Genomic DNA, 22602 nt, shown 5'->3' on the forward strand with positions numbered 1-22602 from the left:
AGGTCACTCCTCTTCACGGCTAGATAATGTTCCACCGTGTGGACAGACACCTTTTCAAAACCCATTTATCCGTTGACGGACACGGGGCTATTCTCCCTTCTGGCCACCGTGAGCAGTGTGGACAGAGTTCACGTTGCCTGCGTGTGTGTTTTCTCTAAATGAAACCATTCAGTCTGTGCTCTTGGGGTCTGTCTGTCCTTCAGCATCAAGGTTTTGAGGTGGCCGTGACATTCTGGGGAAAGGTTGAGCCTCCCGCGGTCCCTCCTGGCAGAGAGGGTTGGTGCCTTCTGTTTTCTGTAGCCCAGGGTGGGGGGTTCTAATGTGCAGACACCTAGCTCCCCAGGAAGGCCCCCCAGAGGGCCTGTCCCCAGATCCCACCGCCAGGAGACACGGTGCCATGTCCTCATGACAGTTACTCTGTAATTATTCAATTACGGAGACCAAGTGTTTCTTACCTGGTGCTTCAACTAATTGCTTGTAAACACTCAGAAAAGCCGCCTCTGCCTCCTGGCTTCTCTTACTAAGGGCCACCACCTTTGGAAACAAAAGAAAGAGTTACATGTAACCATGGTACCTGGGTCTGGAAGAAATGTGGTCATTTTCTATCTGGACAAACATGGGAGGGGGTAGACAAGATGAAGACTCCAAGTGTGGCTCTGAAGTTAGGAAATCTGGGTTCTGGCCCAGCCAGTGTGACTTTGAGCAAGTCATTGCCCCTCTCTGATCCTCAGTTTACTGGTCTGTAAAATGAGGAGCAAATAATAGGACCTAACTCCTAGGTTAGGTGAAGCTGCCTAAGAGCACTGAACATAGGTTATTCACAGTCATTACTCATATTTTTGTTATAAAAGAGCAATACCAGAAGTTCAAATACAACATATGTTTTTGGGAAAAATTGGGACATACCTTGGAAATATTTCTAACTATTGAAAATTAGAGAGAAACTGTTAAAATTCTTGAAAGATAGATGAATGGTGTCCAGCACACTGAAAGTGCTCAATCATTGCTGACCGAATGGATAACGGAGAGTGGGCAATCCCAGGAAGAGCCCCGTCCACACCATCATTCTCTTGCTCTGGGATTTCTCTCCTTCAAGGAGACTTCATGAGATGTTTTGGGCAAGACAGATGTTATCCTGAAAAGTGTGGACACATGACTCTTGAATGGCCTGGTGGCCACTGACCTAGGGTTTGGCACCATCTCATATCTTCTCCTTAAAGTGTGCTCTGAGCACACAGGAGGTGTTCAACTTTATTTACTATGGTACCAGAGATTGAACTCAGGGGCACTCAACCACTGAGCCACATCCCCAGCCCTATTTTGTATTTTATTAGAGTCAGGGTCTCACTGAATGGCTTAAGATCTCACTAAGTTGCTGAGGCTGGCTTTGAACTCGTGATCCTCCTGCCGAACCCTCCACAGCTGCTGGGATTACATAATTTATTGAACAAGGGAATCAAGTGTGTTGCCTCCAACTCTAGGTCCTAACCATGACATCATCCTGGGTCTCCCAATGGTAGGGGACCATTCATTGAGAAAAGTGACTGACCAAGGACAGGCCCTGGAGCTGGGCGGCCCAGGTCCAAATCCCAGTTTCTCTGTTGACTCGCTGTGTGTCCTGGGACAGAAAAGTCACTTAAGACCCTGTGCCTCTATCTCTCCATTTGTAAAATGGGGGCGACAATACAATAATCTTCCACAAAGGGGTGCTGAGAGCATCACATGACCTAAAACACATGAAGTCCCGTGGAGCACTCCTGGCACCCATGAGGCCCCTTGACATTATTTTCAGTTGTGTCTAAGACCTTCCTTCTCGCCAGGAACAGTGCCCGGTTCTGCCTAGTGCCACATGCTGACCTGAGCTGTGCTGTGCTCTGGTGCCTTACAGAGGCCACCAGAGGAAGGCTCCGCCCCACAGCAGTGCACTCTGGGAAGAAGAATTTGAACTATGGTGATTCAGTGTGGCTACTAAACACTTGAAACATGGTGTATCCAAATCAAGATGTATGTTGTATCCTACACACAGGATGTTGAAGTTACAGTAAAAACAAATAATAGCTCAACATTTAAAAATTTTTTTAAAAAAATTTGCCATACAGGGGGATTGGACTCAGGTGTCCTCCCCTACTGAACTATAACTTGGGGCCCTTTTCTTATTTTTGAGACAGTGTCTTGCCAAGTTGCTGAGGCTGGCCTCAAGCTTGTAATCCTCTTGCCTCAGCCTCCTAGTTGCTGGGATTATTGGTGTGTGCCACTGCGCCGGGCCCTCAATGTTGTTTTAAATACTGATTATATATTGAAGTGCTAACAGGTAATCACTTTCTCCTTTTAAAAAATATGGCTTCTAGAAAATACAAAATTGCATCTGTCACATTGTATTTCTATTGGTTTGCAGATTTTACAAGGCCCATGTAGAAGTAGTTAATTAAGACGGGGAGAGAGAAATATGGCTGATGCTGAACAAGTGATTAAAAGAGACCAGTTACCAAAGTTCTCTCCCACTGCTCCTCCCTGACTTTCCAGAGTGAGAGACAGCTCCGCACTCCCTAAGAGATGCTTCCTGAGGGCCTGCCATGCGCCCAGCACTCTGGGCTGGACCAGCCATGGAAGATGCAGGCTTGGGCCCCTCTCCATGGCCGACATTAAGGCAAATTCCCCAGACGACTCATTAATTACAAGTGCTACATGCTTGGAAGGAGAAATGCATGGGTGCCTGCAGAGGGTGTGGGTCGGGGGAGGCTGACCCACTTTGATGTGGAACATAAGGAATCATCTCCCCAGAAGGGAAAGGGCAAAAAGAATGTTCTAGAATCGAGGCAAAGGGAAAAATCACAAATGCAGGCAGATTTTTGTTCTTGCTGAGATGGGACAAGAAGCAGTTCTGGCCCTGGGGTCTCACCACTGCGGGGGGGACTCAGCTACGAGGAACCACACAATGTGGGAGGAGGTGTAAGCGTGTGCTGGGGTCTCCTGGCAGCTGGCGGGGCAAGGAATACAGAGGCTGGGGGCACTCTTGGGGGCTAACAATGGCACTTTGCGTGTACCACGCACCAGGTGTGCTTTCTGTTCTTGATCTTCTATCTGTGTGGACACACCAACCGTGAACTGAGGCTCCCATTATCCCCAGTGTATGGATGAGGAAACCAAGGCTCAGTGACAGTAAGTTTCTTGCCCCAAGGTCACCCAGTTAACAAATGGCAAGTCCAGGATTTACACCAGCTCTTGGGGATTTGAATTGCTGTTCTGAATTTAGACACCAGCCCCCTCGGCCAGGGGTGGCTGAGGCACTAGGGCCTGGACCTCACTGCCTCACAGGTCCTCGAGGCTGCGGGAGGTTAGAGGCTGCTGGGTGGCAGACCTGGAGCCCACAGAAACTACAAGAAATGAAAGCAGCTCCTCTCTGATCCCTGGAGGCTTAGCAGATTAGTGGGCAGAAAGCCGAAGGCCCCCCCCTCACAGTGGCGGATAGGGGTTGGGGAAGGCACAGGCCGTTCCCTCGACTTCTAAAATGGAACTCTTGAGCGCTGGAGGAGTCCAGGCCCTGCCCACTGCCCCTGCTACTTTCCCTGCGTAGTGTAGAATGTGGGTTTATCTCTGTGACTGTCTCCTTATGACGCCCATGTTCCCATGAGAGCTAAGTGTCCGATACTGCAGCCACATGCTACTGATCACCTGAGATGCAAATCTTCCAAACTGAGGTGAGCTGTAAGCCTAAAACACACACACACACACACACACACACACACACACACGTGAAAGATCCCAGTGATCATTTTATATTGATCACACATTGGAATGACAATATTATGGACAGATTAGACTAAATAAAAGATATTATTAAAACTAAATTCACCTGCTTCTTACTTTAAAAAACGTAGCTACTAGAAAAATTTAAATTACCTAGGTGGCTGGCTATGTACCTGGGTAATTGGGAATTGAACCTAGGGCTGCTCTCGTTGACACACATGCCCAGTTCTTTTCACCTTTCATTTTGAGTCAGGGTCTCACTAAGTTGCCCAGACTGGACTTGAACTTGCACTCCTGCCCTAGCCTCCTGAGTTGCTTATAGTTTATTTCTACTGGACAATGAATACATAGGCCAAGGGTTGGCAAACTCAAATCTGGTCCTTCATCTATTTGTGTAAATAAAGTTTTATTGGAAAACAGTCATGGCCATTCATTTCTGTATTTACTACGGCTGCTTTTATGCTCCGGGCAGAGTTCTGGACTGTAACAGAGACCCCGTGACCTGCAAAGCTTAAAATATTGACTCTCTGGCCCCTTACAGAGATATGCTTGCTAACCTGTACTTCAGAACTGCATCTATAGCTGGATGATGTTTTCAAAAGCAGAGATCAAGAGGCAGCCGGAATGGAATGGCCCTCGGTTAGAGTCAGTGCATCCCGCCGTTAAGTGTGGCTCTCCAGGACTCTATTTGGCTGTCCTGCTTCACTTGATCTTGTTTAAGGATAACGACTCTGGCCATTTCTAGAAGACAGGGCCATTAAATTCTGGATTCTAGAGAGTGACCCAGATTCAGGCTAATGTTACTAAGCATCACGTGGCCTCAGTCTGTTGGTCCATCAAGTGGGTAGAATAATCCCCACCTGGATAAGAAGTGGGGATTATTTTTCTTTGTGCAGAAAGACCCCCAGTTCTGCCATGGAACCTGGTGGAAAGCTTCCTAGTGTCTGTCACTCCTCTAACCACGCAGGATGGTTTTTCAAGGGCTGCCACTCCATGCTGCACCCACGTGCCCAGGACAGGGCTGCCTCATGGCACAGAAGGGCAGAGTGTCTGGAATGACAGAGTTGGCTTGTGAAAGATCCTGAAGGACATCTGGGGGAGGGGGAGGAGGCAGTGGCAGGGGCCAGCCTCAGAAGGTCACCATCAGGAACAGCAGAGCATCTGCGTGGCACTGACCCAGCCCCTGTGCCGTGTGGGTGGCGTGTGTGTGGTCCCTGAGTAGGGACAGGGCAGGTGCAGAGGTGATGAAGCCGGAGAGACACAGCCTGCCCTAGCTGCCAGGCTTTCGTCTCTCAGGAGCTTAAACAACAGCATATTCAGGGGCCCACAGGCTGAGCTTCTGTGAGAAGGTGCTGCACGTGTCAAGGTGGCAGCTTGCGGCATGAAGTCTGGAGATCACAGACCTCTCTGCGCTCAGCTCTCTATCCCTAGAATCCCTCCTCACCTCTCAGATGGGGAACTGCTGCTGCCCCATTCCACAGAGGACAAAGCAGAGGCTCAGGGAGGCTTGGTGGCCGAGATGAGGGAACCAGTTAGCTGCAGAGGTACCAGTGCCCAGATGCCCCTCGTTCCAGGCCCTGGACTTACACCCACAGTGCTTCTCCAAGTGTGTCAGTCCTGTGGCACGAACAGGGGCCTGCGGTGGAGAATGCACATCCCTGTGGGCAGGCACCAAACAGCAGTACCCTGGATGCTCTGGTCCAACCAGAAAAACTCCTCTTCAGCTCGGTTTAACCCAGCGTTTGCCCAAATATATTTGGCCCCAGCATTCTTCAGGGAATGACTCTGGAAACTAGGGTTTCATGGAGCACACTTTGAGAACAGCTTGCCAGCTATGACTGGGTTGGGGCTGGCAGGGAGGGGCTGGAGGTTCTGGAATGGGGTGGGGTTTGGGATGGCGGGAATTCTGGAAGACACTGAAGACTGATGAGCAATGGAAAGGAGGCAGCCTGAGGGTCTCGGATCGGCACCTCTGAGCGCGCCGCTAGGAGGCCTGGGAATGAGCTCTGGGAGGATAGGGATCAGCTCAGGACGTTAACACCTCCTGAAGGCTTCTTCCCCGGGGGCTGCCAGGGGGTAAGCAGAGAGCAAGGGGCAGCCCAGTTGGAGAGAGGACAGGGTGGCTCAGGGGAGAGGCTCATGTTAACGCAGGAGGCGCTGGGAGTTAGGCCCTGGGAGTGAAGGGCCGGGACTGCAGCTGCTGTGCGGAGAGATCGGTTCTGACCATCAAGATTCCAGAGGTGGGGTGGGGGTGGGGAGAGGGAAATTTCAGGGAAGCTCTCAAAACAGGCTGCATTATAAGGTCCTGAGCTCCCTGCGGGAGCTCAAGCACATGCCCACCTTCCGTGAGGCTGCAGAGGAAGTGGGGAGCCCTGCACCCCAGGGAGGTCTGCTAGACCTCCCGGAAGGTCCTCGCTTACCAGAGAACATGTGGAGCCCCCTTCTGTGCGGTAACATTCTGACTTCCTTCCTCCAGGGGACGGGGACCATGGCTCCTGCTTGGCCTGGGTCTCATCATCATCAATGATGATGAGGCAAGCACTGGTGCTGTGCCAGGCGTGGTGCCAACCACTGCGCAAGTTAAGGGAGGAGGGGCTCTGCTGGCCCGTCTCAGGCACAAGGACACCAGGGCGGGAAGGGTAAAGGCCACCTGCACTACGCCTGGTGGGCGGGGCCTTGTGAGGGGTCAGAGTAACCCAAAGAGTGGGGACCTGCAGGGCAGGTGGGCTGGGCTGGGAGGGATGTGTTTGCCAGCAGCTGGGTCCCGGGCGAGTGCTGACGCTCTCTGGGCCATAAATCTTTGATGTGGCTGAGCAAATGAAAATTACAATTTAATATCAGGGCTTAAATAAGAAATAAGAGTTTGACTTTTGTTTTCCATTGCTGTTTTTCGTTGATCTGGGCTCTTGAGGCTCCTGCCAAAATGGGGCGGGAGCCTGGAGCCTCTCCTGGCCTTCTAAGACCTGGGGGTCCTGGGAGGCCCCATTCCAGAGAGGGATGGGGGGAACTGAATTCTTGTATTTGGCGCCCTGTTCTGAATTTTTAGGTGTAAATCACTAATTTACTCTGAATTCTGGGCACAAATCATTCATTCACTTGGACCCTCAGGTAAGTCACTGATTCAGAGCCTGAGCTCTCAGACCTGCCCTCCTCCAGGGCTGCGGGTCCATTGGCTTCTTCCAGACTCCTCCCACTATCTTGCCCAGCAAGAGTCCTGGGCACAGTCAGGGGCATGGTCATGACCATACCCCAGGCAGAGCCTGCTGATCGGTTGCCCACTCCCTCCCCCGGGGCTAAACACATCTGGATCCTGAGAGGTGTCTGAAGACAGTGGTGCCCCAACTCTGCCAGCATTGCTATGGGGCGTGCTCATGCTCAGCCGGTATCATAGGCATCCTGATCTCTGAACACCGCAGCGGGCACCATCCAATGAAGAAGGGCAGACCTGTGCCATCTTTTTTTTTTTTTTTTTGGTACTGGGAACTGAACCCAGGGGGTGCTTTGCCACTGAGCTACATTCCCAGCCCCTACTTTTTTCTTTTAAACAGGGTCTTGCTAAGTTGCTGAGGCTGGCCTTGAACTTGCAATACTCCTGCCTCAGCCTCCTGAGTTGCTGGAATTGCAGGTGTGCGCCACTGTGCCTGTTTGCAATGCTGATGGCTTTTCGTGTGGACACTGTTTCAGTTCTCCAACCAGCCTGTGAGCTTCTAGAGGGCAGAGTCTGGCACTTAAAAAACTGAGAGGGAACAATGCATGAAAAACGTAAAAACAATGCAGATGTCCAATCAACACAAGAGATATCCACAGAGTTATCTCCTAGGAATGGGGCTGTTTAGATACTGGGCATTCAGCACCAAGTAAGGCTGACCCAAGCACCTAGCCTGGTGGAACTGACGTGTCTAAAAGCATACATGGGCAATAAAACAACCCATGATGTAGAACATGGAAAAATGGCCAAGTGCAAGGGGGCGGGGGATGAAACAGGAAAGGGACAAGAGTCCAGGGCAGTGCATGCGCTGCATATAGGGCCAGGAAAGGCCTTGGGAAAAGAGGACACCTGAGCTGACTCATAGAAGGGGATGGAATGAATCCATGGGGAGATGTTGGAGAAGAGTACTGCAGGCAGAGAGAACAGCATGTGCAAAGGCCCTGGGTTCAGGCGAGTGATGCTGGCAGTGCAGAGCAGGGTGGTTGTGGCTGCGGTGGAGAGAAGTGCTTGGATTCTAGATCTGTTTTGAAGACCCTGTCACAGGATTTGTTCTGGGGGAGCACAGAGCAGATATGGGTGCATGAGAGGAAGACGGGAGTCAAGGTCAACTTCACAGTTCGAGGCATGAACAACTAGACAATCTCCAATGGCCACTGCTATGATCTTCTCCTTCAGAGTTCAGGATAGCCTGGGCATAAGGGACATTTAGTCAATCCTGAATAAATGACAGACCCAGAAATGACCAGAAGGAATCCAAGAGGCACCCTGGGGTCATCCTTCCGCCCTGCGAGCTTCCCTCCCTGAGCCTAGAGGACAGTGAAAGACAGTCTCTGAGCAACCCAAATGAGGCTGACACCTTGACCACTCTCTGCAGACCTATTGCAAGCTCCCAGAGGAATGAACCATAGAGGGTGGGCTCTGCCTGGAGGTCCCCAGCCCTCTTCCCAGGGAAGCCCATGGCAAGGTGGGAAATACCTGCAAAACTGAACCTGGAAGTGAAGGGACCTGAGTTCCTGTCTCACCAGTGCCCACAGCCTGTCCCCAGGGGCAAGCCACGCCCCCTGCTGAGCCTAATTCCCCATCTGTACAGTGGAAGTGCAGGGCTACAGACCTGGGGCCCCTCCTAACTCTGCTTTGCGTTGACTCTAATTACCCAGGCAGACACGTTCCTCCCTCCCGCACACGGACCCCTCCCTACAGGGATTTTCATGAAGCTGGTAGAGACCCAGGGACCCCTCCCTACAGGGATTTTCATGAAGCTGGTAGAGACCCAGGGAGCCCACTCTAGGCTCTGCCACGGGCAATGGGCAGGGAGAGGACCCCTGTGCAGTTTTATTCTAATATTTGTAATTACTCCCAGGCTAAAAACAAGGCACAGAGCACAGTGTTTTCAAATGTCGGCACTAAGAACACTTTTATCCCACATAATGCAGGCCCCAGAATGCGTCTGTCAGGCTCCCCGAGACACCCCGAGCAGCTCCATGCAGGGCCAGCTTTCACGGCTCAGAAGCAGCGCAAAAATGAAATGTCCCGCGCGCTCGGGCTGCCAGGCCTGCTATTAGCAATGGTGTAATCATCAATTACGGCCAATCACAAACTACTGATTTTATAATTATCAAATGAAACTCTAACTTCTCACCTCCGCTCAGCGGCAACTAATATAATCTCTCAGTTCGAAAAGGAAGCTATTTTTTTTTCCTTTCCTTTTTTTCTCCCCGTTTGCCTCGTCTCCCTCTCTCTTCCTGGGAAAAAACATTCTCCAGGCCTCCACGTAAGACGGCATTGAAATTGCTTGTCACTCAAAACAAAGGCGAACCACTCATGTGTAATTCACCAGCCACCTGAGCAGCCCGCCTGTTTCCCTCCAAGCATCCACGCACCGAAGCACAGAGATCATTTTTCTATTGTTAAAATTGTATAAGCTGAGGCTTTTTTTAGCAGTGAATACACAATTTCACTTCTCTTCGGAGGGCTCCCAGCATAAAAGGGACAGGAGGCTTTCTTTAGTGCCTTACAAATAAATTTTGCTTGGGGGTAATGAGGAAAAAAATCAACCACGGGCACATATAATGAGCTGGAAAGCTATCAATTATTCGGCCAGGCTGGACTGGAGACAGGGCGGAGGCGTCATGTTTCCTGCCAAGTCCGGGTGTGGCCGAGGATGAGGCTGCACGCGGAGACACGGTCCTGAGCTCTGGGAAGCCTCTGCAACCTGTTTTCCTTTGGGGAGCTGCCCACACCACGGATGTGGCTCTGGGCCAGCTGGCAGGTGGCCGTCTGGCCACGCAACCCAACAGCCAGGTGCGGGTGCCCTGGTCCTGATGAGAACTGCAGCTGAAGGTGGTCCTGTTGTGTGGACTCTCTGGTTGCCTTGTCCCAGAGGGACAAGCCACGGACACATGCCACAGAGGCCCTATGCACTGCCACCAGGCAATTTTCCCTTGGCTCAGGCCTCAAGGCCAGTCCCCCGAAGTTCAGTTTTTCTGCATAACATTGTAATCATAATACCTTTCAATTTTAATCTAAAGCTTTTTATAGGGCATAAGGACCCTTCACAGGAATTAGCACATCTGAGCTGCCAAACATCGCCAGGGCAGCCCCAGGCAGGAAGGTGGCTTTTGTGTTAGCGGCCCAGAGAGGCTGAGACAGTGGCTCCAAGTCACACAGGAGAGGTGGAGGCAAGAACCCCATGGGGGTGGACTCAGAACCAGTCTGTGACTGGGGTGGGGGGTGCTGGAATCTGTGTGACCCCTCCCACCCCAAGTGGGCAAGTGCCTTCCCTTCTAGGCACACTAGAACAGTCTGGAGTTCACCCCTAGAGTCCCCTTCCCTCAGGGAGTGAGCTGTGCATTCCTGAATAGGAGAGAAGGGAGTGGGCACCTGTCAAAAGATGCTCATCAGCACAGCGCCCTTCTCTGCAGCAGCCCTGAGACGGTGGAGCCATTCTGCGGGACACTGTGACAGAGTATACAGTGTACACAACATGGTGCTTCCTCAAGAACTGCTGTTTTGGCTGATAATGACCATCAATATAGGCCCGTCAGCTGTTGCAAACACTAGAAGTTCACAGCGAGGAGGTGAGGGGCAGGGATGCAGAGGGTGTGGGCCCGCTCTGCACCTTCAGCGCAACTTCTGAATCTAAAACTGCTCTAAAACAGAGGTCTAGTAATCAGAAGACAACAGTGAACACATAGAACAGTGCCTGCACAGAGTGAATGCTTTCTAAGTGCCTAGTGCGTGAAACAGATTAATTTGAACAACAGCTGTATGAGGTCTGCGCCGCCATCATCTCCCCCATCTTACAAATAGAGAAAACAAGACTTCAGAGAGGTGAACTAACCTGTGCAAAGTCACACAGCAAATGGTAGAGTTGGGAGTCTGTGCTCTTCGCGTGAGGAATAATGAGATGGTACGTTATCATCAGCCCACTCCTGTGCTCAGCTGTGTGCCAGTGTGCACACGGCTATGTCCTACCTTGTTCGTGAGGGTCATGTGGCACATGAGACGGGTCATGAAAGATGGGCCTAGGGCCAGATGTACCCCAGAACCATATTTTTTGAATCCTATAGTGTTTTAAAAATATTGGAGCTGTCAAAATTCATCAAGTCATACATTTAAGATCTGTGCATTTTGCTGTATGTAAATGATACCTCCATAAAGTTCTGCGAACATGAAAATATGTGCATATATATTGAGCCAGTATTTAAAAACCAGAAGAGTTCCAAATTGCTGGCTTCTTTTGGGAAATGAGAGGATCTGGCCACCCTGGGCCCGCTTCCACTGACAACGGCCACCTGGAGCCGGCTGGCAGCCGTCTGTCAGGACAGGCCGGGGCCTGCAGCTCTCCTGGAGGCCCCACGCCTGTGCCCATTCCACGGGCACCAGCATTCTCCCTGGCTTAGGCTGACAGCCTTTCTCCCTGCTGCGTCCCCTGAGCTTTCCTTGAGGCCACCAGCACCCAGTAGAAAGTGATTCAAAATCGGATGACATTAAATGGGTGGTGGCGGAACCCCATTCCCTCCACTTTGGCTTCCTGGCTCCAGGTGCTCCCCATGCGGAGGGCCAGGCCTGCCCCTCAGTCCAACCTGGGCTTGGAGGAAAAGGGCCACCAAGCATCCAGATGACTGTGCCCTGTGGGGCCCGGCCTTCTCTGTCCTGACACAGGCAGAGGGGCAAGGGGGTTCTGGTGAGACAAGGCCTCAAAGAGAGGTGGGTGAAAGGAGGGTCGGGCCTCATGCAGTTGGCACCTCTGAAGGCCTGGGGATCCAAGGAAGGGCTGGGAAGAACATGGTTCTGGAGTTGGGGCTGGGTGATGAGGTCTGAAGCCAGGTCTCTAGGTGTGACCATCCAGCAGCCTCAGAGCCTTGATTGTCACTTTTGGGCTCAGTGACATCCAAAAGCAGCTGTGGGATAAGTTCAGGTAGGCGAAACAGTAGGCAGAGCCCAGCCAGTATCACCAGTGACCACTGTTGGGTGAAACCGTGTCTTTGCTTGACCTCTCGTGCCTCAGTTTCCCTACCTGGAGAGCAGGGACACCAAAGCCCAGATGTGCATGAAGAGGTGCCATGTCCCTACGACATAGGGGGTGAGGTCGGCCAACACAAGATAGTCCCCAGAATTTTGAGTCCAAGGATTACCATGGTGTGTTAGGGGTGGGCACCACCCAGGGGGAGGTGAGAGGTAGAACCTGCTGGAACCCAAGGGCTGGAGCCAAATGGCCAGACTGTGGTCAAGAGGGTCGGTGATGCCGAGGACCACTCCGGCCTGAGACTCGGGTCTATCCAAGTCCACAGGCCAGCCCATGGCACTTGCTTGCTGCCCCTGCCGACTTGGTGACTGTGACCCAGCCTGAGCTTCTGCTGCCCTGAGCTCTCCCAGCCCTGAGCCGTGGTGGGGCTTTGTCCCTGGGAGGCCGGAAGAATCCCAGGTGGCAGGAGTCTCTCCTCTCCAAGTGAATCTGGCAAGTACTCCAAAATGCCAGCCCAGAAGAGCAAAGCTAAAAGAATGTGTGTGCCCTTTGAAGAAAGACGGCCACCCAAATGCCACACAAGTGCCACCCCATCCAGGCTTTTAAATATAGCAGCGTCCTTTCCGGAGGTCCCTGCAGAGGTGGCTGGAGACGGCCCTACGGAGCCTCAGCTGGCGTGCAGGCGCAGTATGCCTTGGAGATCTTGGAGTGCAGCCCCCAGGGCAAGGGCGGGAGCCTGGGGTTCTGGACAAATCCCCAAGGGAGGGGATTTTTGCTCAGGTTGAAAGCAACATTTAGAAATTTAGGAGATTTCCCACTCACACGAAACCAAGATTTCCAGAGGAAACTGGAAGATGTGGCCACCGTGGGCTCACAGCACAAGAACTCCAGTGACAATACCAGCAACTTGGGGAAGATGATGTCACCAGAGGGTGGGCAACAATCCAAATGCTCTCCACACAGGACGCCTAGCAGTCCCGAAGCCACTTCTGGTGAACAGCCAAGCTCCCAATTCTCCCTCTTTTCATGGTGGATTTCAAGCTACCGAGGTCACTGACAGTTGGATTTCCCTGTAGGAGCCTCTCCCACAAACCAGCTTCAACTCAACTTCCCAGATGAGAAAACCGAGGCACAGAGAGGTCAAAAGACTAGCTCACGATCACACAGCAAGGGAAGGATCAGGAAACAGGCAGTCTGGTTCTGAAATTTGTGCTCCTGGTCTCCATCATGTACAGAGACTGCTGTCCTCAGCCTGCGCAGGGTGGAGGCCACTCCTTTAGGTGGCACATGGGGTCCTCCTGAGGTCTCCTTGTGCATTGTGTTGGGCCTCTATGGTGATCTGGGGATGCACCCTTGCTTTAGGGATGAAGCACCCCACTTTGGGGAATGCCTTCAGATACCCAGACACCAACAGAAGGGGCCGGGGTGCAGCAGACCCGGCTCCTTTCCTCCATCTGGACTCTTGTCTTCTGCCCCTGCAGAACGTCCGCAGACCTGAGCTCAAAAGCCCCTACTCTACCTCACATCCCCTTGCTGGGAGCACTGATGCCATCAGTTTAAAGGACGGACTTTTCACCCGCTTCTCTCCTCCTGCGTCCTGCACAATGAACCTAGAGACGAGGCTTATGGGGAAAGCTCGAGCCGTTCACTGTGGGTGGAAGCCCCTGTGACTGAGCTCTGCTGGGGCAGCTTTCCGGGCAGCAGGGAGGGGCACCTGGGGGCAGACACCAGTTTTTGCTGCTTCTCAAAGACCCACAATGATCGTCATTGCTCCCAGCTGAGAGCCCAGGATGGCAGTGAGTGCCAGAGAGAACAGTTGGAGGGAAAAGTGGAAATAATCAAGGGTGAGCAGAGTCGTGTGAGTGAGTTAATTACCTCGCACAGCTACGGAGTCTCCTGGCTTCCGCTTCCATTATTAATGAGAAGTGTTAACTAGCAGAGGACAGGGGCTGAGGCTTCCTGATGTGCTGGGGAAGGGGGCTTGGGTCTCCCCAGGTGGCCATGCCCAGCCGGTCCTCCAGCAGGCAAGTCTTTGCCCCAGCTGACCCCTGCCCTGCCTGGGAATTGATAGGGTGGCACACTGGGCACCTCCCCATGGACCACCCAGTGCCAGCAATGGGGATATTTGCTAAAAGCATTGAATCTGAATCTGCCCCTGTCCCTCCATCCAACTGCCCCCACACAGCCAGCACAGGGGACGGAGGAACAAGATCAGCAGCACCCCTGGGGACGCCATCAGCAAAACCTCAGTGCAAGGTGAGGCGACCTGCACTAGCCCCACAGCTGGGGTGGAGCAAGGAGCTGACCCCCTACTCAAGAGCCCTGCACTTGCCTGCTACCCTGTGAGAAGCTGGACAAAGCGCGGCAGGGCTTTCCAGAGGGTGGGACAAGCCACCAAGAGAACTGTCCAGGACCATGGGGGCACTTCCACCACCAGGGGCAGGATCCTCCCCTCCCTCTCCCTAGGCTGGCTCCCTTCTTCCCTACATGTCCTGGTGGAAGGTGCCACCAAACCATCCCTCAAGCTTATGCGGCCAGTGTAGCCTCACATCACGCACAACCACAAGAATGGACGCCATCCTCCACGGATGTATGAAACATCAAAACCCACCCTCCTGTCAGGTATGACTAAAGATGACGCACCAAAGACAGTCCCCGAGCTTGTACCCTGATGGAGGGAAGTCAACCTGTTCCAAGTTCACCCGCAGGAGGAATGCCTCTGGCTTAGCTTGAGACCAGTGACAGTTCTGGTCCCTTCAGCTGGGTCAGGGGAAGATGCCCAGTTACTGTCACCACTGTGCAGACCGTGTGGGAACACACACAGCAGACAGGTGAGACGACAATGACCAATTTGTCCCGTTTACCTGGGACCTTCCTGGTCATGGACATTTTTGAGTCCCAAGAATCCCCTTGGTCCAGGGCCAAACTGTGACAGTTGATCACCCCACTTAAGAGACATATCAACCCATCACAAGGGTAGACCTTGTCTGAGTTCTGATATGATCACAAGACTTTTTAAAAAGATGAGGAGCTCATTAGGGGCTTGAAACTCCGCCTGGACGCTTGCCATTAAGAGATCACTGTTAGACTGTCCGGGGTGATACCTAGCACCGTGGCTGTGTTTCAGAAGAGACTCCTTACTTTTATTTTTCCAAGAGACAGACACTAAGGTATTCATTTGCAGGTGGGATCACACAGTGACTTGGGTTTGCTACATGACAATGCAGGGGTGTGAGGAAATGGACACATGAGGACAAGGACTGGAAACAGGGTTCCTGCAGCGCTCTCTTATTTTCTTTACATTTATGGGTTGGGATTTTTCCAGAGTAAAGAGAGGAAAGAAGGCAGGAAGAAAAGGAGGGAAGGAAGATCAGAGGAAGAGACACATGACCTGAGTCAAATTTGGCCACTTGCAATTCCCACGTCTGATCCAGGGCAGGGGCTGGCAACCTTCTTCTGTGAAGAGCCAGAGAGTAAATATCTCCAGCCTCCCAGGCCACATGGTCTCTGTCACAGCCGCTCAACTCTGCCGTGGCCGTGTGTGGCAGCAGGAGACGCTGAGTGCACGTGGCTGTGTATTTACAGACAGGCGGTGGGCTATGGGATTGCCAACCCCTGCTTGAGGTTATCTCCTGGGCTCGGCTCTGCCACTTCTTCCTGTGTGCCTTAAGAAAGTCACTGAATCTTTCTCAGTTTCCTCTTCTGTGAAATGGGATTAAGAACGGTGCTGACTAGGCTAGGGTTAACTGAGGTGATGAGTGACTGGAGGCTGCCCCGTGTCAAAGTGAGCAGTTCCCAACTAACGGCAGGACACACTGCTATCAACCTGTCGACCCTGCCTCAATACTTTGTTCACCACCTTGAACCGCATCTGGCACGTAGCATAAGTCCAATAAACCTACTGAAGTGATGGATGATTGTATCTGTGTCCTGCAAGCAAAAAAGCATGATGGGAAAACATGGTCTCCTCACGACTCCTAAAATACCACTCCCCACCTTGCTGTGCAGATGAGGGAACTTCAGAACAGGGATGTGGAAGTCCCACCACGAGGCACTGGCTCATGAGACAAACTTCCTAAGGGTTGTGTAGCTCAAGGTTGAGTTCCCTGAAGGGTCCAGGGAAGCTGACCAGTCCAAGTTCTAGTGGCCAGATGTCACTGCTCCAAATGTCCCCTAAGCGGGTTGGATGAACCATGCAGTTGGGCTAATGTGGAAAGTCTTCATCCAGCCTTGGCTGCCATCTTGTTTGGAGCCACTGTTGCTGGGCTCCTTGGTTTGGCTCCCCTTTCACAGCGAAAGAGTGTGTGTGTGTGTGTGTGTGTGTGTGTGTGTGTGTGAAGTTGTGGTGTAGGCAATCATGTGGAAGAGTACATTATGGTTTGCTATGTGGTGTCCCCCAAAAGTTCACGACTGAGACATTACAGAAACATTCAGAGGTGAAATGACTGGACTGAGAGGGCTTAACTGAACGTGGATGAACCCACAGATGTGGGTCACTGGGTGGTGGCTGTAGGCAGGGAGTGTGGCTGGAGGAAGTGAGTCACTGAAGGTGTGCCTCTGGGTGTGAATTTTATCCCTGGTGAGCAGAACTCTGTTTCCCGGCCGCCATGTCCTGAACTGCTTCCCTCTGCCACGCCATTCCGCCATGATGGTGGGCTTCACCTTCAACTTCCCAGAGCCCTGCAGTTGCCAGACCACAACGGAACCTCTGACGCTGTGAGTCAAAATAAACGTTTCCCCCTTGAAATTGTTCTTGTCAGCTATTTTGGTTACAGTGAGGAAAAGCTGACTAAGGACAGAACAAGGCGACATTGGAAACCAGCTCCACTGGCAGAACCTGAAGCAACTTCCTCCTCCTCTTTTTTTTTTTTTTTTTTTTTTTTGTGGTGCCGGGATCAAACCCAGGGCTTGTGCGTGCTTAGCACGTGCCCTGCCCCTGAGTGCTCTCCCCAGTCCTATTGGGTTCCTCCTGAGACCGAGTTACCACACCCTGGAGGCATCTCCACCTGAACACTAACTAGGCCTGGTAGCGCCTGCACCCCTTTGGAGCCTTCCAGACCCGAGACAGACACCTGTCTGCCGCCCGCTGGCCGAGAATCACTCAAACGTCCCTCCCGGGAGCCAGATGCCAATGCGTCCAGGAAAGGAGCAGGCGAGCCGCGCACGAAGCCGGGAGCCTGGGATCTGCGTCCAATTTTCAAGAAGCTTCTATGCCAGGTGGACAAAATTGATGAGGCTGACGGGGCTGCGCGTCTGTGACCGTCCCTCTTCCCCTGGGAGCAGCCGGGCTACGCGCTCACGCCAGGCACCTTCCTGATGCCTGACTGGACGGGGCCATACTGTCCTCCAGCTAAACAGCGACAACGGGGAGGGCCTGGGGGTGGACGACCTGAAAACCGAGGCGGCCTTCTTGGGGGTCACCTTCCTCTGGCCTAGGGAGAGCCACCTGAGGGACCTCGCCTGCCTGTCACGCCAGCCAGAGGAGCCTGGGTTCCAATCCCAGTTCCGCCCGTCACCTCGCCTGTCCATTTCTTCGCCCGTGGGGTGGCCCAACTCCAGCACGCGCCCCTCTCAGGGCTGCCATGGAGGAAACAGCCCAGGAACCAGCGCCTGCCCAGCTGAGGGCGACAGGACTGGTGCTGTGGTGGTTCTCTGGGAGCTCAATGGTAGGCCTTTGTTTCCCGCACCCCCAGATTTCTCGTAAGATTGACCCCCAGCCGCCCTGCTACTCCGCCTCCCACTCACAAGCCCCCAGGATGTGCCTGGAGGGTGCTGGGGTCTCCCCAGGGCCACCAAGGGCAGGGACAGAACCCAGGGGAGAGAGAACCCTGGTGGAGGCCGCATCTGTCCCCCGGGCCTGGGCCCCCTGGCAGTGGCCGCTCCCAGCCTGCTGACTGCCCAAAGCAACGGGCGAAGAGACGAAGAGAAAGATCGCCCTCCCCTAAGAGCCAGGTGGAGGGAAGGAGATGAAAGACTTCCACCAGGCGGCGGGTCAAAGAGAGCAGCCACTTCCGCTGATAAACTGCTTCCACGCTGTCCCCATGGCCAGGCAGGAAGTCCTCGCAGGACTGGGGCTAGGGAGGGGTCCACCCGCGACTGCCGAGCAGCGCCGTATCATTAATTTCGTTTTGTTTCCCGCTAAGGCGTCCACCCGGCTCAAGGTGAGAGGACGCGACTGGCTGCAGCTTCTCAGATTGATAGATTACACTCCTGCACCGGGTCCGTTTCATGCTTGGTGACTCCGCAGCAAAGCAATTATCACTGTGGAATGCATAATGGCCTAATTAATAACTAATGTCAGGTTGGCCTCTGAGCCATGATTATACCTTAGCAAGCCAACTTTTTTTTTCTTTTAAACATTTGGAGAGAAAAATATTATTATAATTGACTGGTTAAACTGTCAAAGTGTCCCTACCCTGTGGACACAGGGTGTAGCAGGAAGCAGGACAGGCCCAGAATAAGGAGAGGCATCCTGCCTCCACCCAGCTGTGTGACCTTCTCATGATGAACCATCTCTGCACCTGGTGGCACTTGTGAACAGAGCCACTTGTCTGACCTGAATAGGGTTTGCCTGTGTGTGTATCGCATATATGCACGTACATGTATGTAAAACCCAGGGTGGAGGACTTCTTGTTCACTGCTATATCCCCAGGCTTGGCACACAGTAGATACTTAATAATGACTAAGAGCCCAGGTTCTGGTGCCAGACTGCCTGGGTTCAAATCTTGTCTCTGCCACTTAGAACCATCTGTGTGACCTTGGGCAAGTTACCTAACCTCTCTGGGCCTCATTTCTCATTTGTTAAATGTCGACAATAACACTATCTGACCTTTTAGGCTGGTCATGGGGAATGACGACTTGGTATCCACAAAGCACTGAGGATGCTGCTGGAGCACAGCAACAGCCTGAGCAGTATTTGCCAATATTATTATGTGTCAACATTCATTTAATAAATATTTATTCAGCACCTATTGTGTCAGGCGCCACGAGGGACTGGGGAATACAATAGTCTACAATAGTCTTCCCTGCCTTTGTGAAGGGAGGGAGGAACATTATTTGAATAATCCGGCAAACAGTCAAATAACTACAAACTGGGCTGAGCCCTGCCAAGGGTCCAGTAAGCGTCCTACCATTGAGGACTGATGAAATCTGGGAGGTCACAAAGACTTTCCATGGGAACTGACTTTTGATCAGGGCTCTGGAGCTCTGGGTTAAGGTTCCTGGCAATCCTGCCTCCTGGGGCATGTCTGGCAAGGTCTGGAGACAATATTTGCTGTCACTGAGGGGTCTGCTGGAGTCTGGTAGGTAGAGACCAGCTGGCAGAGAGGCTGGTGAAGAGGCTGAGAAGCCTGCATTTAGCAGGAAGTGGAGATCAGCAGAAGGAGGAGCAGGTGCAAAGGCCCTGAGGTACGGATGGGTTGGGGAGCAAACTTCCAAGAAAGGGTGTAAATTGGGAGGGCAGTGGGCAGGGAGGGTAGGATGGCAGAGGGCCTTGGAGAGGCAGTCAGGGGTCTGGATTTCATTCTAGCACTGCTTCGAGTTACTGAAAGGTTTTAATTAGAGCAGCATCTGAGCGCTGTCAGCCTTGAGGGAGCTCCTGGGGGCGGCTGGCTAGAGCGCTGGGTAAATCAACCTGGATTGTTTCCCAGAGGGGCCGACTCTGCGGCGCTGGGGCTGTTTTCAAGAGAGGCAGGATGTCCACAGCCTACGATGCCCGTGCAGGGATCATGGCTCGGTGGAGAGCAGAGGCCTGTGATTCAGGAGGCAAAGGCGAGGATATGGGCCGTGAAGTCTCTCAGCCAGGACACGTCTGCAGGGAGCCGTGAAGGATGTGTGGGGATGTGCCAGGGGCCTTAGGGGAGGAACAGCATTCTGAGGGAAGGGACCAGAGTGTGCAAAAAAAGGCTCAGAAGCCTGGCACCACAGCTCTGTCCAGGATGCGGGTCACGCTGACAGCTAATGACACAATGACCCTTCCTCAGCTTGGATGCTGGGAAGCTTTTTCTTTTAGGAGCCCAAGGGTTTTAGACAGATATTTTGCAATCATTTTAGAATACGGAAGCACAGACTAATTCAGTAACTCAAAGTGGCTAGTGAGGCTGCAGACTGAGAGCCGGCACCCAGGCGCCATGCCACATCTAGACCTCAAGAGATTCTTCTGGGTCTTCATCTTGAACCAAGGCCAGTCAGGCTGTGGCTCTAGTCCAGGGGCCTCTTTGAGGCTCAAGCCAAATTGTCCACCTGGCAGGCGGATCTGCCTGTGTAAACTGAGGCCCCTGGCAGCCCCAAGCTGACAGCCTTGTGCCACCTCTCACTCATCTCTGTGACAGACATGGTCATCTTAGGGGTGACGATGACAGCTAATTCGTGTGGAGCTCCCAAGCGAGCCTGGTGTGTACGGAGCGCACAGGCCTCTCTGGCTGCTGTGGTCACTGATGTTACCATCCTGCCTGCAGGTACAGTGCCACCCCTCTTGGTGCCCACGAAGCAGACATGGCTGGCGGTAACCAGGAGCAGCTTGTGGCTGGGCACCTACTGTGTGCCAGGCATAACCTCAGAGCCCCCAACAACAGCCTGCCATAGAGGGATGAGTGTCATCCCTGTTTTCCAGGCTGTGGGCCTTAGGTTCAGGGAGGGGAGGGGCCCTGAGGTCAGAGGCAGAACTGGGTGCGCCAGGCCCCCCCCCCCCGTGGCTCCTGGAGGGCTCCCAGGCTAGACCCCAAGGCCTCCCTAGGGCCAGACCTTATGCTCTGCTACCCTTGGAGTCTGAGGCCCCCCAAACGCTTCCAAGCCAGGCCTTCCTCCCTGCTAGGCCACCCTAAGTGCTCAGGTGCCAAGGTGTTGACCAGCTGAGGCCTCAGCCCCTGCCACAGGCAGCCACCAGGAACAGTGAGGAACTCATTTTAAGCTTCCCGTGTGCTGAGCACTGTCCCCATGTCACCCTCAGGATTAACCTATACCTGGGTCTCACTCCCCTGACGAGGAAAGGGAGGTGTGGGCAGGACTTGGCCAAGATCATCCAGCCAAGGGTCAAACTGGGGCTCGAATCCAGGTCTGTCTGAGCTCTGTGGCTTCACCCTGTCCCCCCACTCCATCCCCTGCCCATCTCTCCCTGATCTCAACTAATCTCACCTTCTCCAGGAAGCCCTCCTTGGTAGGCCCAGGACAGTTTGCTTCCACTGCACATCTCTTTTACCTAGTGGAACTTGAGTGGGCTCCCAGTGGAGGCTTGGCCTCCTTACTGGATAGGTCTTGTATTTTTCCCTGGCTGGCCTGGCACAGAAGTGGACACACAGTAGGCATTGCAACATCTGAACCCGGTTGGAACACGATCCTACTCCTGGTTGCTGCCCCCTGGACCTGGCAAACCCCTTGGGTTCATTCCTGTTTGTCCAAACGTGCTGCCAAGTGCAAGGTGTTCCTGGTGAGATGTTTGTTCCTGGGGAGCCACAGTGCAGCGGAGAGGGTTACGGGGTTACCTGACCCGGGTTTGCTTCCCCCTCGTGGGCACACATTGCACACACCCTTGGCAATTCCAAGGCACGGCTTTGTTACAGAGTTCTAGTCCAGGGGATATGGAAGAAAATGATGTGGCCACTTTGAGGACTGGCCCTTGAGAAGGTGGCCCTCGGATCCACCCTGTTTGCCAATTAAGTGAAGGGGACTCTGGGGAGGCAGGGAGGGGCAGAGCCAGAACCGGGAGACGCTGGATCTCCAAGTGACTATGTGGAGCCGAGCCCGAGCCCCACACGCATCCTGTCACTAGCTTGACTGCTGCGCCCTGCTGTACTTGAGGTTGCCGGGGCAGGAACAGCCCAGGCTGATGCATTCAGAGGCACCGGGTTCAGATCCCAGTCCCCCTTCTCAGCTATGAAATACTGGGGTCTCAACCTCTCTGTATGTTTCCGCTTGGTAAGAGAAACATAGTCTCCGCAATACCCCGGCCATCAGATTACCAGTGCTGAGTGGGACACCCAGGAGGTGCTCAGGAGAGGCACTCCCAGCTGTGGGGCTTGGGGCAGCCCTCTGATGGGTTATGGGATACAGGATCTGGCCGATCCTGATCTCTACTGGTCTCCGCTATCCTTCAGTTTGGGAAACTGTATAAACACATGTTAACATGTGTTAGTATTTTGTGCTTATGCTGAGATGACTTCATTCTAGGGCAGGAGTTTATAATCCTCAGGGAGGAAATAAGAACCTTGCCTGTTGCAGGGTGGTCTCCAGGGCCAGGAAGGGGGATGGAGAGCGTATAAGGATGGCCTTTGAGGGTGGGTGGCCCTCATGCCGGGAGGATCCTGGCCTGAAGTGCTGCTGCATTTGGCAGAGCAGATCTGGGGACACTAGGAGCTGAGGCACAGGGAGTGGCCCTGGGCTCTGTAAGCCCCACTGGCCTTGGCATGCCGTTCGGCCTTCCTGTGGCTACACTGTCCCTACTCTTGCTTCATTTGGGTTACTTTCTCCAGGAGGCCCTCCCTGGCCCCCCGGGATGCCTTCACAGCCCCATGGAGCTCCCTGGCACAGCTCTGCGGCCGGCAGTGTCTTTGTGTCCCCTTGCTGGGGCGGGAGAGATGGAAAGGAAGGATGATGTCCATCTCCCCATAGGCACCAGCTCTGGGAGGGGCTGTCCTCTGGGTTCCTGTGCCCGCAACCTGCCTGCATTCAGGAGCGGCTCTGC

The 22602-nt window shown here is 53.3% G+C and overlaps 1 protein-coding gene across 1 annotated transcript in view; it reads right to left on the bottom strand.

Moving 5' to 3' along the window:
• The window catches only part of CUX2 (cut like homeobox 2), a 235672-nt gene that overhangs the window by 54496 nt on the left and 158574 nt on the right, over positions 1–22602 (bottom strand). Inside the window, exon 4 of the mRNA XM_081287918.1 lies at positions 456–534. Coding sequence (XP_081144044.1) covers positions 456–534 — 79 coding nt within the window. The remainder of the gene's footprint in view (positions 1–455; positions 535–22602) is intronic.

This window comes from Spermophilus citellus, assembly GCF_964194105.1.
Source record: "Spermophilus citellus genome assembly, chromosome: 3".
NCBI lineage: Eukaryota > Metazoa > Chordata > Mammalia > Rodentia > Sciuridae > Spermophilus > Spermophilus citellus.